The sequence below is a fragment of the Microchirus variegatus genome, assembly GCF_963457635.1.
Source record: "Microchirus variegatus genome assembly, chromosome: 4".
Taxonomy (NCBI): domain Eukaryota; kingdom Metazoa; phylum Chordata; class Actinopteri; order Pleuronectiformes; family Soleidae; genus Microchirus; species Microchirus variegatus.
The window spans coordinates 3,302,946-3,330,658 of NC_139805.1; the positions used below are offsets into that span (position 1 = coordinate 3,302,946).

The 27,713-nt window shown below is 40.2% G+C and overlaps 1 protein-coding gene across 1 annotated transcript in view; it reads left to right on the plus strand.

Moving 5' to 3' along the window:
• Positions 1 to 318: 318 nt before the first annotated feature.
• exoc2 (exocyst complex component 2) overlaps positions 319 to 27,713 on the plus strand; it is a 34,075-nt gene continuing 6,680 nt past the window's right edge. Inside the window, exons 1-22 of the mRNA XM_083887516.1 lie at positions 319 to 359; positions 3,403 to 3,550; positions 5,209 to 5,385; positions 7,752 to 7,878; positions 8,641 to 8,754; positions 11,270 to 11,394; positions 13,209 to 13,289; positions 13,829 to 13,974; positions 14,629 to 14,710; positions 14,806 to 14,908; positions 15,579 to 15,697; positions 16,891 to 16,986; positions 17,130 to 17,254; positions 17,611 to 17,679; positions 19,608 to 19,765; positions 19,905 to 20,026; positions 20,249 to 20,310; positions 21,739 to 21,819; positions 23,701 to 23,760; positions 24,977 to 25,038; positions 26,466 to 26,535; positions 26,721 to 26,837. Of these exons, the coding sequence (XP_083743642.1) occupies positions 3,433 to 3,550; positions 5,209 to 5,385; positions 7,752 to 7,878; positions 8,641 to 8,754; positions 11,270 to 11,394; positions 13,209 to 13,289; positions 13,829 to 13,974; positions 14,629 to 14,710; positions 14,806 to 14,908; positions 15,579 to 15,697; positions 16,891 to 16,986; positions 17,130 to 17,254; positions 17,611 to 17,679; positions 19,608 to 19,765; positions 19,905 to 20,026; positions 20,249 to 20,310; positions 21,739 to 21,819; positions 23,701 to 23,760; positions 24,977 to 25,038; positions 26,466 to 26,535; positions 26,721 to 26,837 (2,214 nt within the window). The 5' untranslated portion in view covers positions 319 to 359; positions 3,403 to 3,432. The remainder of the gene's footprint in view (positions 360 to 3,402; positions 3,551 to 5,208; positions 5,386 to 7,751; positions 7,879 to 8,640; positions 8,755 to 11,269; positions 11,395 to 13,208; positions 13,290 to 13,828; positions 13,975 to 14,628; positions 14,711 to 14,805; positions 14,909 to 15,578; positions 15,698 to 16,890; positions 16,987 to 17,129; positions 17,255 to 17,610; positions 17,680 to 19,607; positions 19,766 to 19,904; positions 20,027 to 20,248; positions 20,311 to 21,738; positions 21,820 to 23,700; positions 23,761 to 24,976; positions 25,039 to 26,465; positions 26,536 to 26,720; positions 26,838 to 27,713) is intronic.

A 27,713-nucleotide genomic window follows, 5' to 3' on the forward strand; every position in this document is an offset into this window, starting at 1 on the left:
TGTTGTTTGCTCAGCACAATAGCAAGTCATAGCGATTGTTAAAATATGTCAAATTGTGTATGAAATAAAAAAAAATTAGTTTAATGTCTCAATTTAAAAAATATATATAATAAAACAATACCTTGTTTTGTCCTCTGTAATTCATTGAACTTAGACTTGTGCAGGGCAACAATCCCTCTAGTTGGAAAACACTGCCACCTGCTGATGAAGGGAGGCATTACTGACTATGGGCCGAGCTCTGGTCCACACTCCAGAGCAGAAGGGGGCGGTAATGCGCTTGCAGATGGATGCTAAAAGAAGAAGAAGAAGGACAGAGAAAGAAGATACAGGAAATAGTCGCGATCGTCTTGCTGTAAGATGTAAGTCTCTGTTCTCTAACGATCATTTTTGGGTTTTCTGCGCCTCAAACTAATCATATATCGGGTCTGGTTAGTTATAATACGTCACATGGAGCTGTCAATATTACAGTGGTCATATGACAGTTTCTGTTAACCCTTCCGGTATGACGAATTATCCTGCAAGTTACTGAGGTTAGCTTAAGCTAACGTTAGCTGTCACAGTTACATGCAGCGTATTCCAGTTTGTTTTATTATTATTTTTACAAAGTAAATATATTTTTTTTTTGTAATCTTAAGATGTTGTCGATAGAGACAATGTACTTATACACGCTGTTATACACATGTAGTGTATGTAACTACATAGGGAGAGAGAACGGGGTAACCGATGCATGATCACAACATATCAACTAACATACACACACACACATACACATACATATATGTATATGTATATATGTGTGTGTGTGTCTATATTTTTTAAATTACATTTTCTTTGTTGCTGACAGCAACACTTCAGCTTGTTTTGAAGACTAAATATGGCCGGTGCATCTATAGTAATGCTCTTCTATTGTTCAGCCTGCTCATAATAACGTTTGATATGTAACAGTGATGTCAGAGTGGAGAAAGTTAAAGTCTGGTTGTGTGTCTCACCAGAACTGTTGCCGATACTGATCTTTTATCTATTAGCTTTCCTGCTTAGCCTAAAGATCGTGGTCAGAAAGCGCAGGGATATTTTTCCTCCAGGACAGAAGCTGCTTCTGCTTCGGGCTGACACTCACTCGAAAGACAGCGCAGCCCTCTCGCAACACGTTTAAAGGTCCCATGGACCGGAAGCTCCGATTAACGCTGCTTTTTGGTGTGTACCTGCATCATTACCTCATTTATGAAGCCCTAAGTCTGCCTTAATGGTGCGTTCCAGAGCCCATCCAAACCATTTGGGCATGAATCCTACCTCCAACCAGGCCACGGTGCCGTGATTCCAGTTGTGGATGAGCCAGACCAATTATGGGTGGTCCTTAATTTAAAACGTCATTAAATCCCTGTTTAACCTAATAAAAATGACTGACGAATATACTGTTATATTATTATCTGTGTATAATAGATATTCTAATAGCTTGATGCTCATTTAAAGGTCACATAGAGTGGTCCTGTTGCACATAAATGTTAGTTATGGAGGTCTACTTACATATATTAACTTGTTTTTATGGTCAAAAACCTCCTAGTTGCTGTAAACTAGCCGATAGAAATCCTCTTTTCTGACAGTGTTTTTCTGCTCCGAGATTTCAGAGTGAACTTTCACCCCCAGAAAACAAGAGTCTTGTGATTGGCCAGTACTATCCAGCACATCCGTTCTCAGAAGCGCAGCGCCCCCCTCTGGAACGGCGGATGCACTGCTCCTCATTATCAAAACATTGTTTTAACAGTGTTTAAAAATAGCTTCGTCACGACTCCCCGCCACAACGGACGTTATTCTTCTTCTGCGGTTCAATGTACGTAACCGGATGTGCCCGGACTAGTGCCCGGAGCAGGAGAATCTGTTGTTCAGGAGAACCGCTGCTTACGTAACTATTACGGGATTTTCAGTGATCTTGTTGAGCCCCGAGATTACAATAAAACACAACGTTCTCAGCAAAGGCTGAACTGTTTGTTTCGAACCGTCAGGGCTTCATAAACAAGGTAATGACGCAGATACACACCAAAAAAACAGCGATAATAGGAACTTCCGGTCTAGTTCCGCTTTAAATATTTTGTTGCATTGTAAAAACCTCAGTTGCATAGAAGAACGGACCTATTCGTGATCGCTCTCCTTGGTTCTGATCAAGCTTTGGAATCTCCATTACGTACCATAGTGTGCTTTAGCGCGTCGGCATCACTCTGGCCTATAGACTGTAAAAGTGTTCTAATATTTCCCACATATTTTTACCTGCGCAAGAATTTACACAATTACAAGCCTGAGAATAACCTGGTGGAGAAGGAGTAGTGGAGCTGCTGCTGCCATGAAGAAACCGAGAGGAGTCGAGCAGGACATGCTGACACTAGAGCAGGAAATGCTGACACTAAAGGAGGAAAAGTGCATGGAGAGGAAGCAGAAATCTTTTCAGAATATATTGGTAATATCGAAGCTTTTCAGAAAGAAACCGCTAAAGTCTTTAATTTACTTTTCTGCGTGTAGAGTTGTTTTAGACACAGCAATTTTATCACAACTTGTTTTTCATGTTATGGCGTGAAATTATGCAGTCGTTGTTATCTGTTAGCATGAAGATATGTAGGGTTACGGTAAAGTATACTCATGACTTCCATGCGTTTTTAAGCTCCCACTGCATATAGGTAATATATTTTGAAATGCAATATTTTTTATACTGGGTTCCATCTGCATTTACTCTGACTCCGAGGCATCTACAGTGATGCTTACACTTCTGGTGGAATCTCAGTGTAAGTGTTATTCACACTAATTCACATAGAGCTTTTAATTTCAGAGATGCACTCTATTTAATTTGAATATGTAATTCCTAACCCCAAAAAGAAGGTCAGGGAAGAAGAGGTTAAGTACCACTGAAATTTTGCATTCGCAATATCGCAATATGACACCATATACAACCTTTTTGAGACCGTGAGCTACCTGAAGGGTAAAGAATAATGGAACGATTATCAGTTTTTATAAACAATCTCAATGATATTGTACCGAGTGATCATATGGATACATACAAGTGAGGTGAAGTGAGCCTGCAAGCACCATATTGGCTGCCTGCGGGCTACCAGGTGCTCCCGGGCACCACGTTGGTGACCAGTGATGTAGAGTTATGACATAAAACCAGTGATCCTAGACTAAACTAGACAAATCTAAAAATGGCAGACCCATTTGCAGTAAAAAAAAGAATCGAATCGTGACCTTACACATGATATTTTTACTTCAGACAAAGACATTTACCTAAACCTTATTCCGCTCCCGCTCCCCCCCATGACCCTCATTTGGCAAAAAAATAGATGAACTGTCACCACATGGAGTTTGTTGAGTTCTTTGTTCCTCTACTTATGTATGCCTTTCTCTCCCCCCTCTCTCCAGATCCAGGGTTCATCTCTGCCTCAGGCCACCATGTCTCGTTCCCGTCAACCTCCGCTAGTCACAGGCATTTCACCGAAAGAGGGTGCAGCCTGGACCAAAGTCACCATCCGTGGAGAAAACCTGGGCACAGGCCCAGTTGACCTCATTGGTAATTAATATTACCAATATAATATTAATATAAGCACATCTTGACAGGACACTGTGTCACCAGTGTTGGGCATCTTACTTTAATTAGGTATAGTTACAAATGACTTCTCCCAAAAAGTAATTGAGTTAGTAACTCAGTTACCACATTATAAAAGTAATACGTTACTGTTGCTTGCAAAGTTTGCATCCACTTTTTTACCATCATCTACTTTTGAAAAAATGCTGCCACGCTGCTGATGTCTTTGACATGGATGCAACAGGAGGACTGACTGTAGCCTTAAATGAAAAGCTCAAAATCCACATAATTAATGGCAACGCTAATCTATCCGTCTCTCGTAAGCCACGGAGCGAGAACAACCCACTGGGCTGGTATTAACAAAAATAGTGGAAAACAAGGGGGGTGTTCTCTGAAGACACGATGTTACCTGTGAAACAGGGGTGCTCTAAAACTCCCCCGTTAGCACTTGGTACTTTCCTCCTAATGAAATTCACCATAAAAAGTGTATAATTATATATTAAAAAAAATAATAATAATTAGTCGACCAATCAAAACTTTAGTCGAGCCAGAACGTGTTGACCAATTAGTCGACCAGTCGACTTTGACCGTACAGCCCTAGTGGTGACAGACTCTAAAGAGCGTACTTTTCCTTGTTTTCACTCCGTGGTCTCAAGCTTTGTGTAGAAGACGCTTTAGCGCTGCAATTAAGGGAATAACAGATGAATCAAATGAGCTGATCTCTTTAGTTAACTGCTCAAATAGAGAGAATGTTCTCTGATGTGAAGTGAATGTCGCGGGGAGTTCATAATCTGCGCCGTATGCAGCCAAGTTTCGCTTTTGCGTAAAGAGACTTTCAAGCATTTAATAGGTGCTGTTCCACAGTGTACTCGTATCTTGTTAGAAGCGTTTTATTTGTGGTGAATTTTTGGCCGGGCCACATGGTTGGTGTAGTGGATAGTGCACTTGCCTTTGCAGCAAGAAGACCCGGGCTCGAGCCCCGGTTTGAACAAGGGCCTTTCTTTCTGCATGGAGTTTGAATGTTCTCCCTGTATGTGCAGGGCTTTTCTCCGGGTACTCCTGCTTCCTCCCACAGTCCAAAAACACGCAGATCTGGGGATTAGGTGAATTGGTCACTCTAAATTGACCATAGGTGTGTGAGTGAATGGTTGTTTGTCCCTATGTGTGGCCCTGCGATGGACTGGCGAACTGTCCAGGGTGTACCCTATGTCAGATGAGATAGGCACAGCACCCCCTGAGACCCTCCACTAGAGGATGAAGCGGTAGATAATGGATGGACGGATGGATGGAATATAATTGTAACATTTACGTATTGGATAGTGTGATTTGGGTTTCAATCGGCACCCGGACAAGGGGATGCTCGCTGATTATATGGGGGCCCAGCGCCCTTGTTCCCCGGTTTAGAAAAATCTGCCGTGTATAAATAAAAGCTTTTTTTAAAGAATTTGTAAATTATGGTGGAAAATAAGTATTTGGTCACCTACAAACAAGCAAGATCTCTGGCTCTCACGGACCTGTAACTTCTTCTTTAAGAAGCTCTTCTGTCCTCCACTCATTGCACACGTCTTCTTATGTATTGTGTCTCTCTGTGCTGCAGTGTGTTTAATTGTGCTGTAACAGCCCTTTACCCTCTCTTTTCTCAGGCCTGTCGATCTGTGGCCATAACTGCCTGCTGACAGCTGAGTGGATGTCAGCCAGTAAGATAGTGTGCCGTGTGGGTCCTGCCAAAGATGACAAGGGAGAGATCGTTGTTACCACCAAGTCAGGGGGTCTTGGCACCTCCACGGTGTCATTTAAACTGCTCAGACCAGAGAGAATTGGTAAGACTCAGGTGACAAATAATTTGGAGACCGTAGAAGTACTTGTAAATGCAAGTCTCCCCTGCATATGTACTCTCTATCTCATTTTCCTTGTTCATCAGCTCCTCAAGTACTCCTTCCAAATTCTCAACACACTCTGTTCACTTGTGAACACATTGCCATGTCTGTCCATTACCATCACTCTAACCTGCTGCATATCCTTTCCAGCTCTGTCTCTCTGTTTAGCCGATAAAAGTCCTTCTCTCCTTCCTTACTGTCCAACCTCTCATTCACCCATTGCCACCTCTCATTTTGTTGCACAATTAGACTCCCACTACCCCCGCTTACTTTCTTCATCTCCCTGGCTCCCATGTTTTCGTTGCCGTCCTCTTCCTTTGGATACTCTCCTGGACTTCCTTGTTCCATCACCAAACATCATCTTGACTATGTCCCTCACTACTTAAGCTGTCATCTGGTAAATAGGAATTGATACCGAAAGTTGGAACTTTGTGCAGGAGGAAGGGCTTGCTTACGCTGCCTGTCTGTCACACACACACACACACACACACACACTGGCAGCAAGAGTGACACAAACACAGACCTTTTCCAACTGAGTCGAAACGGAAAGAGGTAGAAGTGCGAAACAGTGTTGCCAACTCCTCAGTAAGGAAAGTCGATATTGGCTGTCCTAAAAGTCGCTCAAAGTCGCAAAATGACGTCATCATTGTGATGTCATGGTTAATTTAACATTTGCCTGATATGTGCACCGGTAACGTAGGCAACCGTAAAGAAGAGGTTTATTTCAAGAGTGTGTCATTTTATTTATTTATTTGTTTAGTTTATAAACAAAAACACAGTGGGCCGATGGTGGGCTGCCCGAGAGGCCCTACCACTGGGCTTAGCAGGTTTTCTAGGGGAAACCCTGCACATGGTTAAATCCTAGAAGCTTAATCCTCCTCAAAAATAAAGAACAAGTTGATTTTTCTTTACCCTTGTAGATCCCTCTATTATGACCTAACATAAATGCATAAGTTATGCTGCTGTGTAGTAAGAACAGATAGAGTAGGTATACAAAGTGTGCACACAGTTAAAATGCCAGGTTTTTGTGATGCAAAAAAACTGAGACCACAACAATTTCCCACCTTTAATGTAGGGTCCTGTTATTATTTTTTCCCAACTTCCGTTTTATTTTTTTCCAAATTCCGTTTTTTCCATTTAAATGTTTTACCTTTTACACTTACTTCACCACTATAGAGTGTATTTTTTTGTGTCAGTGAATAAAATGTCCATTCATGAAATGCAAGTTTCTTCTTGAATCTGCTGACTTTTCAATTGTTCAATTGTTTTTCCAATCGGCCAGTGAATCTTAAAACAAGCCATGCAATGCTGGTCACATTTAAAAGTAAAATAAATCAATTTCTTCGCACCGCCCCTGAGCTGTACTGTTCTCCCTCTCCTGCTCACGCCGCGCGGCTTCTCCTTATCCAACGCAGGCTGGATCATTTTTTTGTTCCACGCAGTTTTATCCCTACATAAAATGAATGATCTTTAAGACGAGGATCAAGTACAGTCGTAATGAAGTGAAGGTGATCCGAGTAGATCTTGTGTTGTCTCTTAACAGCAGAGCTTCACTTGTCATTATTTTCACTCCGTGGTCTCAAATCTTTGTAGAAGACGCTTTAGTGCTGCAATTAACAGAATAACGGATGCATCAGATGAGCTAATAGATGCTGTTCCACAGTGTACTCGCTGTCTTTCGGGCACCGAATTATCAGTCCATCCCTAAATATTAACATCTTTATTGACAAGAACAATGTAACTGTAATAATGACATATTTGATAGTGTGACTTGGATTTCAACCGGCACCTGGACAAGGGGACACTTGCCGATTACATGGGGGCGCAGCGCCCTTGTTTCCCAGTAGTAAAGCCTGGTGGCCATCCAGACTTATGATGCACTGGGGGAAACCCTGCATACTTCCACCAAGGAACTACATTTGTTTGTCATCCTGGTTATCGGTCTCTTTGTCTGTGAGCAGCTTAACTCAAAAAGTAATGGATGCATTTGAATATCTAGATTTAATATAAGTTAAATTTAAGAGATAAGGGAATGCACTTGAATGGACTTGGTTCCTGCACTGTCAGAGTGCCTTCACTAGGTGTTGTAATTGCAAAATAAATTAATAATAAGCCTTAAATAGTATAGCATTAACATTAATAAATGCTAAATGTTGAGCCACAAGCATTTTCGCATATAGAATCTGTTATATTTAAGGAGCATGTTTGCATGTATGCATATTGCAAGGCACTGTGTGTGTCAGTATACACCTTGGACATGTTGTACATCTAAGTGATGTGGGTCTCGCATGTCCTGGCCTGTCCTGCAGGTATCTTGGACCAGTCTGCTGTGTGGGTGGATGAGATGAACTACTATGACATGAGGACCGGCCGCAACAAAGGCATCTCCCCCCTCTCCCTGCGACCCAGCAATCCACTGGGCATCGACATGGACAAGTATGGTCTGACAACACACACATGAGAACATGCACCCTAGTCTCAGAAACTCTCCCCTATGTTCAGGCATTTTGTGCCAACTCAACAAAAGATTTGTACAGTCTCTAACCACTGCACACAGAGAATCAAAATAGAATAATTGTGATGCAGAGGAGGATAATTTGCTAATTCAATAATTAAAATGAGTTTGACACCCCTGGTCGAAAGTGTTGAATGTATTTTGAGGTCCGGCTGGGGTAAGAGGAGCAGTTAAAACCAGTGTCTCATCACAGTTCAAGATTCTAACAGCATAGAGAGATAATTATTACCTTTGTGAAGCGTCCTCCTGCGGCCTTGGTAGTGGAGGAGGTTCATTTGTCCCCGTTTCTTGTGACGCTGAATCAACATTTAAGGAGGGACAGCGATGAAGCTACTGACTGCTAAACGCTAACCTTTGCCGGTAACCGCTCACACCGTTTTGAGCATTGCATCCGAGCCTCAGTCTGGGAGGGGGCCGGCCCTTCACACCCCACGTCTTCTGAGTCAAAAACTGTTTGCTTCCCAGCCTCGGACTTTACCAATATGCCCCCTGGTGTTTAGGAGGAATAAACTCGGTAAATACAAATTAATATATATTTTGTACACCCCCTTTAAATAATAAATCTGTCTTGCTGCCTCCACTCCATCACAGAATGGCACTTATGTTTATTATATTTATTGCATCTATTCTTTGTCTCTGTCACAACTGTTTGCTTTTCTTGTTGTTTATTTATCCTCTCCCAGATGCAAAATCCCACAGAGTGACATAGAGTTGACATTTCCAGGCATGAGTGGAGACTTCACCAGTGAGAACTTCTCTGCCACCTGGTACCTCATAGAGAACCATGCAGGATCGAGGTAGGTTTCCATCTCTATACTTTACCTAGATCTTCTTTGGCCCCTGAATACTGAATATGGCTGCACATATATCTACATGTATGATATACGTATTGTAAACGCCCGATTGAACTGTGATAAATATTTCTCCCATATTCGCTCAGCAGCAGTCCACATGTGCTGGGCTGTGCGCCTCTGCAGTGATAATTGTACAGTGCCTCCCTTTTGACAACAACTTCCTGTATCAACCTTTTGCACTTGCTATAGAAATATCTTAAAATTATATTGAATTAAAGTGAATTGATTCACACTGACTGGCCTTGTCCTACTCCTGACAGTAGGGTCAGAGGCTACTGTGAGAACTAGATAAACATAAAGCCCAATTTATACTCCTGCGTAAAGTGCTCTATGTAGGTTACGCAGAGCCCTCTGCGTCGACGGAGAGCCTCTCGGAGAGTCTCTGCGTCGTCTCCGGCTGCACGAAATATTTGTGTCCGTCACTCCGTCAAGGGACAACGGAGACAGCAAGTGTTGCGATTGGTCCTCAGGACAGGCCGAGCGAAGCTGCTCTGTGCCGGCTCACAGTGAGCACCGAGCGTCCACAGAGGCGGAGCTGATCACCTCCGACAAGGTCGCTGCCAAACTATAAATACGTTGTATCTTAATACACACAGCACATTTAGATTTAGACTCTAAATTGCTAATTTCTCGCGTCAAATTTTCTTAAAACTGCGTTCCATGACACAGAATGTTATTCAGCTGCAACAACAACAGTCTTTCTCTCTTGGACGCCATTGGTCACTGTAGCCAGAAGCACAACAACCTTGCATGGCGACCCCTACTGATCGGGCGGGAAATTGCAGTGCGTATCCGTCACCTTGATGGAGAAGTATGAAGGCTCGAGTGGTCTCCGTGGTTACGCAGTCAGAGAAGTATAATGTGGCCTTAACAGTGAGCTGTTTAACCAGCCGACGCAATAGATTTTAACAAGCTTTAGTTATTGTCTATCTTTAGTTAGCTTTTCATTTAGTTAGCTATATAGCCATAAAATAAAGCTGCACCCTAATTTAAGTTAGTGTTACATGGATCCCAGTTTGAGCACATATTATGCTGCAATAACATTATTATTATTATTATTATTAATAATAATAATAATAATAATAATAATAATAATAATAATAACCATACAATACAAATGTTGTTGGTTAGGGCTAGTTATTATTATTATTTATTCACAATACTCATAATGTTACTATGTATTTATTAGGGATGTACCAAAAATCAGGAAACACAAAAACTGAAACTGAAACACCAAAATAACCCTAACCCTAACCCTTGTGCCAATTCTGTACCACTGTTTTTTTTTAATCTTATTTCGTTGTTATGGCTGGGACTGTGTGTACTTACCTCACTAAAGCCAAGGCATTGCAATTGTACCGATACTGTTTATAGATTAATAATCATGCTTCAAATCAGTTCAGAATCTATGAAAAATATTTAGGAGGATCTAATCAAACATATCAGACAATGAGGGTGCATACAGACGAGCCTTTTTTTTTCTTTGCTTTATTCCTACATCCCACAGGTAATGATCTATATGTTGGGGATTGCGTACAGTTGCGATGAAGTGCAGGGGATCTAGGGTGACAACCTCCAGACAGACAAATATGGAACAAGTAGCATGGTAAAGTGGGACAATGTGGGACACGTAACGCTTGTCCAAAGTCTGAACAAGTGTCTTGAATCCTGGGTTGCTTACGGTACTGATGCTTACATGTCCTTTGCTACCATAAATGTCACAGCCTCCGTTATCTCCTGATGTCGTGGTGGGATATGGGGCAGAATGTGTCCAGATAACTGGATATTGTCCTACATATTTTCTCAACCAAAGGCTGCCTTTCTGCCATGTTTTCACATCTCCTCATATTATTGATCCACACACGTCACACGCTTGCTGCAGCTGCACTTAACACAGGTGCACTCAAAGGCTAAAATTGCTGTACAGTACAGCGTAAAGTGGGACAGGTGGTCACTCTAAGGGGATCCGAGTAGATCTTAGTGTTAACTTGTGTTGACAGAATTGAGCGCACTTTTCATTGTCTTCATTAACCACTCCATTGTCTGTCCCAACCTCTTTGTTTTCTTGACTGAATCTATACATGCTCCGTTAATTGGTCATTCCCACCAAAAAGCCTTGAGGCCACTTGACTGTCATTTCAGGGAAGATGAGTCATTTTGGACTCTCCGGTGTTCCCCCCCCCCCCCCAACTTAGCCTTCCAGTAACCCAAACATCAGCATCCAACATTAGGGGTCTCTGTTCGGACTTATCAGGGTGGCTTTATCTTCCTGCACAGGAAACCTCACCCAAGACTGACACACGGAAACAATCAACCACAGTGGGACACGGATGTGTCCAGAAATCATGTTTCTTTGAACGTGCTAGGCACAGTCAAGACATGGATGCTAAAGTGTACTTCACAGAAATCAACTAATTTTAAGTCCCCGCTTAAATGTCTGCCATTTCTGTTTTCTTAGTTTTGAGCAGTTGAAGTTTGCAGCCAGTAACCTTAAGAAGCAAGCTACTAAGAAGAATGAGGGGAGTCTGGCCTATGTGAAAGGAGGCCTCAGTACATTCTTTGAGGCCCAGGACGCTCTTGCAGGTGAGAGATATTAACACATTTTTGTCTTGGAATAACATCAAATGGTGGACAGTTACTCCACAAACTGCAAGTCATCACTCTTCTTCTGCTAACCATCAAAGAAGACTCAATCCTCCTACTACTCAGTGGAGTTGGAGATATCAATGAATGCATATGCAGAAAGTACACGCATATATCTAGGTAGCTATCTAAAATGGTAAAGGAAAAGTGTGCATTTGCTTGTAAAAATGCAAACAAAATAGTGTCTCCAACTGAGAACTAAAGTGTGAAAAAAGGTAAAAGAAAAGTGCAAATTTTGGAAACAAAAATAAATAATTCAATAGAAACAAAAACGTTACTTCATGACTTCTTTTCAGTTACTTGCTAAACTCCAGCACTATATGATGTATAATGGGGTAATACCTCAAAGCAAATGTGTGTAGTGAAAAACATTTTTATTCTGCTAAATTAAATGTAAGCACGAGTCAATGTCTATCGATCAAGATAGATATTTGTGGCAGAAAGAAGTAAAAAGTATACTAAAGTACAAGTATAAGCTGCATTCGTATTTTTAATGTACTTAATGTGGTTATACTTTTCGGTATAAGCCAAGTATACTTAACTATACTATTATGCTATACTGTTACTATTTTTATTTTATTAATTTACAGAAGAATTTAAATTAGAGATATTATTTTACACATACAGACCTAGTTACATACACATACATCCTAATACAAAGTCTCCCTATTTAAGGTACATGTACAATGCAGTACATTTCTCCAACTGAAGTCGTAAAACAAAATTAAGTCTCTCCCGTGCCATTGGACCAGTGTTGGCGGATCTAGTTGCAACCATTTTCTCGTTATAGCTTTCCTGCTACTTCCTAAAAGAATCCTCAATAAGTATTTGTCCTTGTGTAGGACTGTTTCTGGGATTTTACCAAGATATAAAGTGACAAAAGAGAAATCCAAATCCACCCCCATTATTTTATTTATATCGGTTAATACACCCCTCCACAATGGCTGGATTTTTGGACAGGCCCAAAAAAACATGAAAGTGGTTAGTCATAGAGGTTCCACATTATCTCCAACAGAAGCCTCGGTTCTCTGTGCCTGTCTGCAGTGCTGTTATTTTAGGAGTTATGAAAAATCTCACTACATTTTTCCAGCCAAACTCTCTTAGTGATCATGAGTTAGCAGGGGTCACTTGTGTCTCGCATATTTCCAAACAGGTCTCTTCTGATATCTGTGTTTCTGACTCCCTCTCCCATTTTTGTTTAATTGATATCGTAGAGTGTAATTTCCAAGCATTTCCATCTAGATTCATAATTTCGGAGAGCACCAGTAAACTAAGGGTTTCAGTTGTGCAGCGTAATAATAATCCTGTAAGGATGGTAAATCGCTCTCTCCCTTCTCCTGTTCCAAATGAACCTTGAGATCCAGGCATTCCACTCATCAAATTGTTTTTGGGGTACCTCTAGAGGCAATGACTGGAAGAGATGAAGAAGCCGTGGCAACACATTCATTTTAATCATGTCTATTCTATTACTCGTATCTAGAGGGAAGAGGGTCCATCTGTTTATTTTTTTTTCAAAACTTTATTTTGTTCTTTTTCCAATAAACAATACACAATGCACACAACTACAAACAATCATAAAATCCATTCCCTCCCTCTCATAGCCAAAAGGCCTCTTGGAGGAATCCAAATATTATAATTATAATAATAATAATAATAATAATGAAAAAAAAAACTAATGCTTCCATTTACTTTAAGTATTTATTTGAGTGCATGTTGTTTTTTACAAACTAAATGAATTGTAACTTGTTTTGCAGCAATTCACCAGAGACTGGAGTCTGATGGAACAGAGAGAGTTGAAGGATCAATGACCCAACGACTTGAAAATATCCTCAACAGTAAGCAACTTTTACATTTGGCGTCCAACTTTGTGTGTTTATCGTGCACCCCATATAAATCTTGAGCTTTCGGATTTTCCTCTCAAACATTTTCATCTCGCATGTAACACATAACACATAACACCCCTATTTTCACTGTGGTGGGTCACATATATGTATATGTGTATATGTATACAAAAATGGGTTCACGTTAACGCGTTCAACTGACTGGCGTTTAGCACTAATATGTATATATGTATTGTATATTTATATATATGTGTGTATGTATGTTTGTATATAAAATTAAAGTTATTAATTAAGTGTTAATATCTTCAATATTTGTATTATTAATTCTCGATGGCCAATTATTGATACAAAGCATACAGTTTTATGGTGCCACCCTTGATCTAGGGGATCTCAACAAATAGCTAGATGTCATGTACTCCAGACACCAGAGATTGACAACAAGAGGAAAATATGATACTATTGTTTATTTTTTAGTATCCTACGCTATCCATATTCTCACTTACCCTTGCTCATCCTCTTTGTCTTTCTCATAGGAGCGAGTAATACTGCAGATACTCTTTTCCAGGAGGTCTTGGGGCGGAAGGACAAAGCCGACTCGACACGCAATGCTCTCAATGTACTACAACGTTTCAAGTTTCTCTTCAACTTGCCACTCAACATTGAACGCAATATTCAAAAGGTACAATTAACACAAAACTCTTGTCGACTGTAAATTAGCCGCCTGTGTTGAATAAAATAAATTCACACCAGCTTCAGTCTCAGTCTGAGGTGTGTAATGAGATATTAGAGCCATCATCAAATGAGTAAATCTAACTTCTCCGAGTGAAGGTGTTTGTAAAAACATTCTGCACTCGGTCATGGAGTATTTAGATCTGGTAATATGTAATATCATTGTGTTTATCATATATATTAATATATTTATTTATTAGTTTAGCCGTCATGACAGGGCATTGTTGTGTACAAATTCAACAAAAAAGAAAAATGTTTACTGTGCACAAAGTTAGTTAAAAAAACAACAACAAGCTAAACCTAACTGCTCCCAAGAGAAATTTCCCTCACCTACACCAGGTGAAACTTCAAACTTTAAGTATTTATTGGTGTATTTATTTATTTATTTAATTTTGGCATTTTCTATACTCCATAACAAGATAATGGACACTGAGCACAATTCTTTGTTTTGATTGATTTTTACTGTAACATTTAAGTGCATTTTAATTCCTGTCTCTCTGCCTTTTTCGACATGTACAGCTAAGGGTAGCTGAAATAAACCGTGTGTTATGGTTGATACATTTAGATATAAGTGTGTAAACTCAATTGTCCTTTCTCCCTCCAGGGAGATTATGATGTGGTGATCAATGATTATGAGAAAGCCAAATCTCTTTTTGGTAACACTGAGGTCCCTGTTTTCCAAAAAGGTAACCTATCATCTTTACCTTTACTTCAGCAAATTAAATGAATGAAATAAAGTGTCCTCCTACAATGATACTCTTTGGTACGCTATTCTGTGTAGTATATGCAGAGGTTGAGACGAGGATCGGAGCGCTGAGGAGTCTCTTATTGGAGAAACTGCTGCAGACGCCATCAACATTGCATGACCAGAAGCGATACATCAGGTACATTTTGCACCCTGCTAGAGCTTTTGGAAATCATATATCCCATACTATATATAGATATTAGTTTTTACTTGCATTAGTGAGTTAATTAATCCTATATTTTGTAACATTTTCTATTTATCTTTACATGTTACGTAATTTACATGATTATGTACCATGTCTAAGGCTGAATCCCAATTCCACCCCATTTCCGATCTATTGACCCCCCCCATTACTAAGCCTTTGCTGCCGCTATCCTCCCTGGAATGCCCTTACACAACACATCAGGAACTCTGACTCATTACAGACCTTCAAATCACTTATCAAGACCCAAACTGGCATTCCCATAGCTTTCAGTCATTCATCCGTTCATCTATCCATCTTCCAATGTCGCGAGGGAGCTGTGCCCATCTCAGCTGACATAGGGCGATAGGTGGGGTACACCCTGGACAGTTTGCCAGGCTTTAACAGTTATTATTTAATGTATTTATTTTTTTATTTACATGACCTTTTGTTATTTTTTAGTGTCTTTGAGTGTCAAACGTGCCATAGATATTAATGATGTATTGTTATTATTATTATTAATAACAATAGCAACAATAATAATAACAATAACAATAATTTGACTATTGATTTTAGCATTTGTCTCTTTGTATACATTTTCACACCTGTTTGTTTTGTGTTTGTGTAGGTACCTGATTGATCTGCATGCTCCAGGTGACCCAGCCTGGCAGTGCATCTATGCACAGCACAAGTGGATCCTGCACCTGATGCAAAACTGCAGAGATGAGTTCATCTGTGGCCAGAAAGGTGAGTGACATGGCTTGACATGTCACTGCACACACCGACTTGCATGCAGCTACAGATGAATTGGACAATTAGCCTCAATTAAGCTGCAAAATAATGTGAATTATAAAGCCTGCACTCGGGGAGAACAGCAATTCGTCAACCATGCTTAGGCATAACACACATGCATGTACCTCTATACTCAGACTCAACACAAAATCACCTACACAGATGCAGTGTGGAACATAAACGTTCCTAAAGCTTGGTTTATATTTCACCATAGCACAAGGGTACATGCACCAGAAATGATGTATTCTCCACTGATGGGCTCTATGTGAGAGCATCATTGCATGCCCCATCCTCACATTTACATCGCACATCGAGTGCAGCTTGAGAGAGTTTTCTCAAAGTTGTAGGAATTTTTCCTTTAAAAACATTTTCATACGGCATGGTCCATTAACCCTCCAGAGTGGAAATCTTAAAAACGATCCACCGTCACGTTCCCATCTATAGGGTTGAAAACGCAAAAGTGTGCTCTAAGCTGCTCACGCTGGCTATCCTCCCGTATGCGTTTTTTATTTCAGATCCATGTGCAGTACAGCCAAATAACAGCAAACATGTCATATTATATCCATCAGTCGGACATTCAAGTTGCCTTTGCTGCTCTGATACCTATGCAGGAGTCATTTCAGCAATTAAGTTAATGTTTTGGTTTTCGACTTTGGGCTACTTTGCGCTACTAGAGTTAAGTAGAAGGAACTTACCAACGCATGCGTGCGCTCCTGGTATCGTTGTGTGGCAGTGCTTCACAGTGCCACCTAGCCACCTGGCATGCATACTACGTCACATTTCACATACTTCAGCGTCACTGTGTGCATGCAGATTTCCACCCCAAGACGCTCGTCTAAACGCGAATTAAAAAGAGGGAACGCAACGCCACTTTTGCTGTTTGTGTGTTCAGATCGTTGTCGTGTAAAGCTCGCCTAAATCCACAGCTCCGTTTCCTCTCCCTGAAAACGACAGGTCTTTTTCTCAACTGTCAGCCAGAACAGAATAAAGTTTAAAAAATGCAGACAAGGGAGGATTGTTTGGTGTGAAAGCCTGCTGAGCTTATTGTGGAATTATGTAATTGGCTTATTTGATATTTTGATTCTGCAGTTGTTCCTTGTTTAAGTTATTCTCCTCTCTTGCTCCCTTTCCACTCTCCTGTCGGTCAGTGCTTATCAGATGTCTTGATCTGGAGGGGGATGCCCATCCACTGGCCCACAGCAGACTGAAGGGAGGGGGCAGCCTGAGAACACCACGGGCTAGCAGTGAGTACCACATCACTTCTCAAAATCAATTTTTGCTTGGAACGGGCTTTCCGTTTGAGCTAGACTGAATCACAGTTGCAATTGATGGAAGTTGCTGTACAAAACTGCCATTTAATATCTTTATTGTTATCTTTTTGTTCCAGCCTGGCACTTTGAAACCCCACAGCAGGTGCAGTTCGTGGAGAAGCTGTCAGATGTGGTTATTGGTCAGCTGCCAAATTTCTGGAAACTTTGGATCTCTTATGTTAATGGGAGTCTTTTCAGTGAGGTAAATACCTGAGGTTCCTGTATACTGTAGATAAAAATGGTTCTCACTAATGTACAAACAAATAACCTTCTTCTCCTTGGTGGAGTTTAAAAGTGGAAGATAATGGATACCACTTCAGTCCATGTGAAAGCCCTTTTGTTTTGTTTTTTAGAGGGTTTATTTATTACTTTTGGGTACTTAAACAAGGACATTGTTGTTTTCTTGTTCTGGAAATTAAACTTGATTGATGGAATGGAGGCACTAAAACTGAATGTCAAATCATAACAAAAGGCCTTAATATTTCATGTTGGAAAGGCAGTAAAATTCAGATGTTAATGCTGGCATTTTGTGCCTCGACATTTTTTTCATTTATGCAGACTGGAGAGAAATCTGGACAGATGGAGAAAACCAAGAAGAATGCCAGACAGAGACAAAATGACTTTAAAGTAAGTGGCTTTGTGAATTTAGTAAACTAAATATTTACTGTGATGTTTAGGCTTGGAATAGACTCTAAATGTTTAGACCAGGCATGTGCCATATGTGGCCAGCCATGGTCACAAGTCTAACGAGGGACATTTTTAAGTTATTTATAATTTCTGAAAGTGTGATTTCTAAGCTTTCCAGCAGAGTCTAGCACATGTAAATCGGATAATATTTGTAGAAGATATGGCCATTTGAATGTAGGCACTCCTAAAACTGCTTTAGGGAGAATTTTAACCTCAAACATTTACACCTTCTGGGAGCAAAGAGACAGAATCATAACATTTACATAGAACAACATTAGACCCTCCTGGTTTAAGCTGTCAGTGAAACCACACCTCTCTGTATGAGCACGGATACAGTCCCTGACAAAAGTCTTGTCAGGGTCACCACTATTGAATTCGCTGATGTTATGCAACATATTTTTGTATTTGAAGTAAATTATTTGTTTAATTTTGACATTACTCTCTGTAGGCGACAAAACTTTTGTCTTGCCAAAACACACAGAAAAATACATTAAAAACTGGACATAATAACCTCTTAAGATTTGAAATGAAATAACTTAAAACAAATGTATAGGAAGGGGGGTGGTTTATTCTGTTATCATGTCTCGTCCTTACACTCGTGTAGTCATAATTCCATGGCTTTTAGTGGCGTCACATGGGATGGCTAAAGTCGAATGCAATTGGTCAGTGGATTTCCGGATTCGCTCAACCAGTACCGTAAAGTCTAGAGAAGCTGCGCCGGTCAAAATAGAAGCACCTTGTTAACATTTAAAATACTTAAATAATTTATTCACTGTAGGTCCAGGTCTGTACAGGACGGCATCTGGGTCCGGACTCGGACCGCGGTCCGCCTGTTAGTGACCTCTGCTCTAAGGGTTGACAAGAAAACACTCCCAGTCACTTGAAATGTCTATTTTCAAGATGGCCGCCCCCCTTGGATCCTCAAAAGATCCATTTTATCATAGAAATATATTGGGTTTTAGATAATCCTAAATAATTTGCTTTAATGCATCAAGATACAGTTGTGTTGATTTGTTGATCATAGACGGATTAGATAAGAGTGAATATCTGCACTACCAGGGCACACTGGTGATATATCACTGCTGTTTAGGGCTGTAACGATATGCGTATTGTAATCAAAATCACGATACTCAGAGCCACGAAACTTGTGTCGCGATGTGAGAAGGCAGAATCGCGACACGCCCTTTCTAACTCCCAGTTATTCTTCCAGTCAGCCACATGATATGAGCTCATTTGCAGACTCAGCAAAGCTTTTTTCAACACCAAACTGCGATTCAGAAGTCAAGTACCGAGGCAAGTTTTTTGCTGGCAGTCTTTCTCTGAAGGCGAGTTTTTGAAATAACGCATGATAGAGACAGCAGGACTCTTGTGTCCGGAGAGCAAAGACGAGTTTGAAAAAGTCAGTTCATCACGCAAGACAGTGACTCGCCGCATGCAACTGATTGATGAAGACATCGCCAGCAAGTTAAACAAAAAGGCGGAGACCTTTAATTTATATTCACTGGCACTGGATGAAAGTAACGATATAAAAGACACTGCTCAGCTCCTTATATTTATCCGGGGGATTAACGACAGTTTTGAGATAACGGAGGAGTTTTTGGACGTGGAGTCCCTGACATCACAAACCCGGGGAGAGGACTTGTATGACTGGGTGTCTGCTGTCATCGAAAGAACGAAGCTACTTTGGATTAAACTTGTCAAGGTGACCTATGGACGGATCGCCAAATTTAACTGGAAAACACGTCGGGCTGCTGAAAAGAATCCCGGATAAAGTGAAAGAGGAAAACCCTGAACAAGATGTTATTTTCCTCTTAATGAATGCAGCTTAACCCTGCTTTTTGTGTGCATGCTGCATTTTTTTTTTATAGAAAATGATCGAGGAGATTACCAATCGACTGGTGAAGCTCATCCGGGGGGCTCTCCTCCCCACCACCCTGCCAGCTGAGGAGCTGAACAATTACGGAGGCTGGGAGAATAAAGCAGAGCTCACTGGAGCCTGGCTCACACAAATCATACACACCGTCAGGTCCTGACACTAATTGTTGCATTTGTTTTCATGTCAGATTGTGTGCTATTCAGACATAGTTAGAGTCTCCATGAGCTCATGACCTTCCTTTCCCTCTCTCGCTCTCTTGTTATCTTCTTCACCGTTGCATATTGCTCAGGAGTTGTCATGACGCTCTATCTGCTATGGAAATTCCAAATGATTTGCTGCAGGTGATCCAGGATCTGCTGCTAGAGTTGAGAGTCCACTGCCTCATGGTGACTCTGTTGCACACAACAGAAGGTGAGTCAATAATGGGTGAAAAAGACTTGCTTGTGTGCGTGTGTTCTACATTGTAGATTAATATTAGAGCCCTTTGAAATCCATTGTATTTTTTTTGTCTTAAATTCAATATTTTATTTAAACTGTGATTTTTTTTTTTTTTGCTCTAAATTTCAATTGACTGGAGAGGTTTCATGTAATTATACTTTTAATTAAGATTTGTATTTTTTTGTTGACACTCAGATGTAAAGAGACTCACTGAGAAGGTTGACTGGGTTGTAAACAACAAGGGAATCACCAACTTGGTAAGGATGCAATTGCTTCAAGAATTACTTTAATTTCATATTGACAAATTACAGTCCCACACTCTCAATATTGATTTGCAATTTGTAATGAACAATTTTAGGTTGTCCCCTGGAAGTCTAATTTGTCTGCTTTTATTTAATCTTGATTTATAATTTATATATATATTTAACGCATGAGGCGTTTCCGTGACGACTGGCCAGAAAAAGACGCGTGTGACGTCATGTTTACGTGCCGCGACACCGGAAACCAGGCACCGTTTACCAGTTAGCTCCGTTAGCCGCGTTAGCTCCTTTAGCGCGGGTTAGCATGCCTACAGTTGAACTGGAGTGGTCTGTTTATGAAACGAAAAAGAGCAGCGCTACAAATAACCAGCTTACCCGAGTACTGCATATGTGTCCCTCTGTTTTTGTTTTTATGTTACTTTAGAGACTCATTTTAACAATCCGGGTCACGTAAGCATGACGTCACATCACTTTTTCTGGTCAGTCGTCACGGAAACGCCTCATGCGTTACCGCGCGCTAACGTTTCTCGTCGTTATCGCGTTACCGCGCCCAGCACTTCATTATTCAAAAAAAGTTTGGGGTGTTTGGATTTTGGATTCAATTTCAGAATGCAGCTAAAATGTACTGTAACCTTTACAGGTGAACTTAAGTTAACCTTCTCTAAACTTTCTCTCTAAAATTATTGAGACATTGAGATTTTTTGTTGTGGTATTTCCACCACTGTTGTTAGCTGTTGTTTGAGATAAAGACATTTTATCTCAAACAACACAGAGTAGGGCATCTACTTAAATGCCCTACTTTCATGGTAGAATATCACTGTAGCATGAACTTTTCATAGGGATATTCTTGTCAAATATCCCTAACTTTTTGTGAGTAGTGTATATTTACATACAGGTCGTGATTTCAAGGGGGGATGGGTTTCTTGGCTTTCTTTTCCTATCTCTGCTAAATGAAATTGATTTTATTGCCAATGAACAAGGACCCCCCCCCCCCCTTGATAGCGATAAATGCGACTTAACTGATGGCACATATGATTCTGAATCGACACGGCAGTCCCGGCGCCAGCTCAGTACGGTGGGGTGTAGTTTCTAACAATGGCCCATTCTGAATGAAAATATAGCCGGTAAATCTTTTAAGGTTTTTTTTTTTCCTTGTGGCGGGAAGACGCACTGACAACATAAGATAAGACGTGTGATGGGTTCACTGTCAACTGGAAACTCGGAATTTGCATTTGCACAACTGTTTATTTTGGTTTTTGTAACAAGTCAGTTGAGTTTTGGGTTGTTTTTAACATATTATAGGCTGAAAACAATATGAACAAATGAAAATACTTCTATTCTGACGTGTGTAGAATATTCATACTGCAGTCCACGTGTGTACTTGTGGATATAGTCTGATTTTTGATGTTGTCTTTTTTTTTGTAGCCTTCTCAGTTTGAAAAGTGCATTGTCCAGATGCTGCAGTCACTTGAAGAGCCTCTGGAGATCAAAATGGGAGAGACTAATGTAAGAGTCACCTATGATCACTACTGTTTTAATTCAGTTAGAAGATTCACTGAAAAAATGAAAGTGAAACTGCCACTTGTGGTGATCTCAGTTAACTTATCTGCAACTCTTTCTAAAACATATCCTAGGCCAGGGTTTATGAAACCTTTTGGGGCCACAGAAAAAGGACAGAACCTTCCCAGATGAAGCAAAATGGCGTCTGCCATTTAATTCTGTACAAACTCTATGATGGATTTTTCTTCTTTCACTGACTGGGTAGCTTTAACGCCCACTGCAAAACCTACTTAAGTTTAGTTTATTTGCACATTCTATTGGAAAAAGACTGAAAGAAACAAGAAACACACAACAAAAAAGAAAGATGTCTCAAACATCCTTATTGATCAGAAATGTCCTCAAGCTTTTCTTGACTTAACTGCAAGAGAGCCATCACACTTCAGAGTTAGATACAGATACAGCAGTGCATGATGTCCAGCATCAATCTCCCTGCAAAGTTATCATTGACTTCACAACTTCACAGCTCTAATCAAAACAGAGTAAACATCTGATCCCATGTCACAGTGCCTGTTGGTGTAGTATATAGTTTGTGGCAGATAATCTTTGGTTTGACTGACTTTATCCATGCAGTATTTCTTGCAGAATCACTCTTTCAGCCCATCACACCATTTGACATTTTTTGCAGCTCAGTCTCAGTGCAGTCATGAAAGGATCCGGAAGTGTAGTTGTTATGTTACTTGTTATCCTACCAGATACGTTTTGTTTTTGGGTTGGTTTTTATTTATTTATTTATTTAATAATTGAATGCAAAATATTTAATTGACCCCCAATCTATGGATTGCGGACCCCTAAGGTTCCGGGTGCTGCACTTGGAAAACCACGGTCCTAATGCACTTCAAGCGCTACATCTGTTTAGGACGGAACATGAAAAGTCTCCAAATTAATCAAAACCAACAAGATTAATAAGTCAAACTAAATAGACATGGCTGCTTTGCTTCCCAAATATTTTGGGAATGAGTTAAGAAAATTTTCTCTGCAAAACAACTAGAGATGTTCCGATACCATTTTTCCCTCCCAATACCGATTCCGATACTTGTGCTGTGGGTATCGGCCGATACCAATGTGTTATAATTTTCATTCTTTTCTTTAAAAAAAAAAATCATACTAAACCTGCATGACTGTAATATGATTATCATTGTGGTGAGGCCTGGCTCAGGTTAAACCCTTTTAAAAATCGATTCTTCTTCGTGCCTCTTAAACAGCACCTGCCGATGGCAGCAGAGCGCAACTGTTTTAAGAGCGACGAAGAAGAACTGTGTCAGAGCTAACGGAGATAACCAGTAAACAGATTGCTATTTTTAATAAGTTACTTGGTATCGGATCAGTACCTGGACTGTAGGACTCGCCGATACCGATGTCTGCATTGTGCCCTAAAGTGTCAAAAATGCCTTAAAATCAGAAAAAAAAAGAAAATTCTGACAATTCTCCAAAGTACTTGATCAATGATTATGTTTCATATAAATTAGTAGAATTTATTCTTCCTCAAAGCCTAATTAAAACCAATTTTAAACTAGAAAAGCACTCGTAGAGCGCAGACCCTGCCAAGGCAGCTCAGTGCCTGCAAAATACACCCTGACAGTGCGCAACATGTACAGATTACAAATTGAATCACTTGTTCCTGGTTTCATGCAAATCCATCCGTGACATTTTGAGTTATGTTGCTCACAGACAGACATACAAAACAAACAAACAAACTCTGGTGAAAACATATACCTCCTGGTGGAGGTCAATCACAAAATATTGTGGCAGTAAAAACACTTTCACACCCCTTCCACTTTAAATAACAAGAAAATAAATGCAAGCTGTGTTTTACTGCTGTTTTCTCAGGTGTTGCTGTTAGACCAGGTCCAGGATCAGATCACTGTGCTCACTGTGACCATCATGAAGGTAAGACTGCTCAGCCTATACAGCCTAATCTGACTGCTACTATGACCTATCTTTTAATTACCAGCCTATGGGAAGTGTTGGGTTGTCTGGGGTGTCAAAAGGGGGTACCCTCTTTTGCACCTCTTGCGGCTGGAGAGTCATGCTCTGTAGACTAGTGCTGTAGAGTAATTCATCCGTAATTGGACCTCACCTGTCATTCAATGAGATCAATTGAAAAGAAGGCTCGCTAATGAGGTGGATGACTTAGAATGCGCAACTAGCAAAACAACCGGAGTACATTAGCTTCTAAGCTACGGTAGTTTGACTTAAACCTGAGATTAATTACGCTGTTGCTCTCAAACATTGTTTTTTAACATTATGCATAGTAATAATTACTTCATTCATGTTAGCTTGTTACCTGATGCCAAAAATGAACGTAACATTAACTGATATGGAGTGAGCACGGCAAATTCTTGCTTCTTTTATCATTTGCTCGTTCCAGTCGCTCCTCCTGATGTCTCGTAACCAAAGACGTCTCCGGTTAGCCTTGAAAGGGCTGCAATTCGGTATCCGTTAAAACTTCAGGCTTTAAGACATGCAGCACAATAAGACATGTCGTGTTGCTCACAATAGCGCTTTCTGCAACCGACATGCGCAGTAGAGAGAAGGTGACACGCGCGTGACATAGGCTGCCAAGGGGTCTATTTATCTCATACCAGGGATCATGGATCAGTTTGCACATATCAAAATACTTGAAGAGGTCATGTTGCCTTATGCTGAAGAGGAAATGCCATTGAAATGGGTGTTTCAAGACAACAAATAAATAAATATTAGTTTAGTTGTTTCACAGGGATGCTAAATCCTAACGATTGCTCAGTTTATATAGTAAATATTTGAGTTTGTAAGGAAAAATGCAAACACTGCTATTTTATTTTGCTCCCAATATTATTTTTCATAATTTTTAAGTAGTTAAAATATTTATACATTTTTCTTCATGTTATGATTTTAGAATATAATGTGCAGTGTTCCCAGTGCATGGAAATACAAACTATTGCAAGGATTTTGTGCTTTATTCACGTTTTTAAACACGATTATCATTACAATGCATGTGTAAATTGACTATCAATGTGCATGTTGTATTTATTTAATAACATGCCTTTCCCTGTTAGTGTAAGATTTGATTGTAGCGCTGTTATTGTGTTACCTCATAACCATGTCCATTTGTTCAACGTTCAAGGTTTTTATCAACTGCTTGGAGCAGCTAAGCACCAAGACAGATGGAGACAAAGATGCAGCTCAGTAAGTTTCTGAAAGTTTCTGTGTGTATATTTTTGTTTTGTTGTGTGTGTATTTGTACATATATCTTTGAAGTGTGTCTGATGTTTAGCCTCTTCTTCCCTGACCCTCTTTTTGGAATCCCTGCTCGATAATGACATGCCCAAACTAAATAGAGTAAATCTCTGCAGTTCCAAACTCTATGTGGATTATCCTGGTATCAAAATAAAGATAACACTTGTGAAATTCTACCAGAGGTCTAAGTTTCACTGTAGATGCCACTGTGTCAGAGTAAATGCACATGGAACCCAGCATAAATGAAGGATTTTTTTTCTCTCGCCTAAAAAAATATTGCATTTTAAAGCAAATATCACCTTTAAAATATGCAGTAGGAGCTCAAAACACATAAAGGTCATGTGGACATGAGCTGTGCAAAGTCTGATGCTGTTGAAGTGAAGCAGAGTAAAATGTCAGAGGTTTTAGTAGAGATGTCTTGGCGTTCTCTCTTTTGACACAGTTTGGCACCATCTGTGCCATTTGAGATTTCTTAGGTACCAAATTATTAAAACCCATTTAATTTTATTTATTTTATGTTACTAGTGGTCTTAAAAGCATGTTGTTTTGAAAAAAAAAAGTATGATAACTCGCTGTAAATTGATGCTCCCTGTGCGGTGCGTAATAACAACTCCGTGACTGCAGCGTCTTCAGTTACAGCAGCCCCATAGCTCTGTCTTCTTGGTCAATTTGGGTGATTGACAGCTCGTTTGAAACCTCTAAACCGGTAGAATCAGATCCTGGTCTCCGAATGCGTGGGAATCACTTCATTAGCGAGTCAAAATGACATAAATGCAGATGGCGCATTTTGTGCGGACATTTGCCCTTCTCTAATCAGAACGATCTAATGTCGCTCTGTAATGATCAATCAGATCGGGAATAGTCCCAAAACGTGCTGGAAAGTGTAGTTCTTCATTAAAAGTGGTTGTGTTCAGCAAAGGTAAGACACAATTTCTGCTTGTATTTCTTGAGGTCGGTTGTTGTTTTGCTCTGATTTTGGGGCTGGATCCGTGAATCTTGGTCGTAGAGTGATAAAAATGGTACCCCTGGAATCTGTGGATTCTCCGCTGTCCACCTGTTACGGGTTTTTTTGTTTACATAATCACGCTGACGCTCCGGTGCCACTTTTCACTGTGTGCGCTGTAAGGTTTTTATTCGCTCCTGTTGGTTTTATCCATCTGTGTTTTAACTGTGTTTCGTGAACATAAGAACGGTTTATATGAGCTTTTACCTGAGTTTCTGACATTTCTGTGGGTATGCAGCAGCATGTCTGTGTTATTAATGTTAGATATTATTTTATGACACTTTTGTCGCTGCGTGTGACGCTGCCCCCCGGTACTAGGGGCAACCGTGAAGAAGAGGTTAAATGCATGTCCAAATCTCTCCTGTGTACATAGCAACATCGCAGTGGACTTGTCCTCTCCAGATCAATTTAGCAGTGTTCAAGAGGGCTTTAGTCCAACATTTGTAAGTATGATTTCCCCTTATTATTATTATGCTGATGATGATGATGATTATTATTATTCCCTTTCAACTTGTTTGCCAGCATCTCCAGAGCATGCTTTACTCATTCATACCACAGAATGTTATCAGGTTCTCTCTCTCTTCTCTCTCTCTCTCTCATATAACGTGTACTATATATGTGTGTGTAGGAGCAGCGTCTGCTGATCATCCTTAGTAACTGCCAGTACTTGGAGAGACGCACCTTTCTGAACCTGGCTGAACACTTTGAGAAACATGGCTTCACAGGCACAGAGAAAATCGCACGGGTCAGTGTTACACTACAGGTTTTACAAGACTTTGTCTAACAGTGGATTTTTTAAATGTCGATGTTTATGATGCAATAACAGCTTTAAGCATAAAATATCACACTTCGCATTAGTGCAGACATGATTTGTTTAGTCCTCTGAGGTGAATAAATTCTAAAAATCTTAGTTAATTGATTTTTCATGATGATCAAAACCATAGTTTTGAATTTAGAAGTTTGTAGTGAGCATTTAATAGTGAATAATATGTAATATTTAGATATGTTTAATGTTTCTTTCCAGACAGACTTTTTCTTCATTTTCATGTGGTCTTCAAATACGAAAGGCAGAGTGATTTTGATAAAAAATGAAGGATATCATTTGCGATAAAAATGTCATAAAATAGATCATTTGTATTTAAAGGTCACATAGAGTGGTCCTGTTGCACATATATGTGAGTTATGGAGGTCTACTTACATATATTAAGTTGTTTTTATGGTCAAAATCCTCCTCCGAGCCGATTGAAATCTGTCCTTTTCGAAGCGCTTGTCAGTCGCGCTATTTCAGCCATAAATCTCGCCCGAGAAGACAGAGTGTGTTGTGATTGGCCAGCCAGCGTAGAGCCTTCCCACCTGTGTTGTGATTGGCCAGGTATCTGGAAGTGACGTAATCTATCACGTCAGCTCTCAGAAGCGCAGCTCCCTCTCTGGAGTGGTGGATGCACTGCTCCTCATTATCAAAACATTGTTTTAACAGTGTTTAAAAATAGCTTCGTCACGACTCCCCGCCGCAGTCCCTTTATGACTTTAAACCGGAGTCAGACCCAGAGTCAGAAGACACTGTTGCTCGTGAAACACCTCCACAACGGACGTTATTCTTCTTCTGCGGTTCAATGTACGC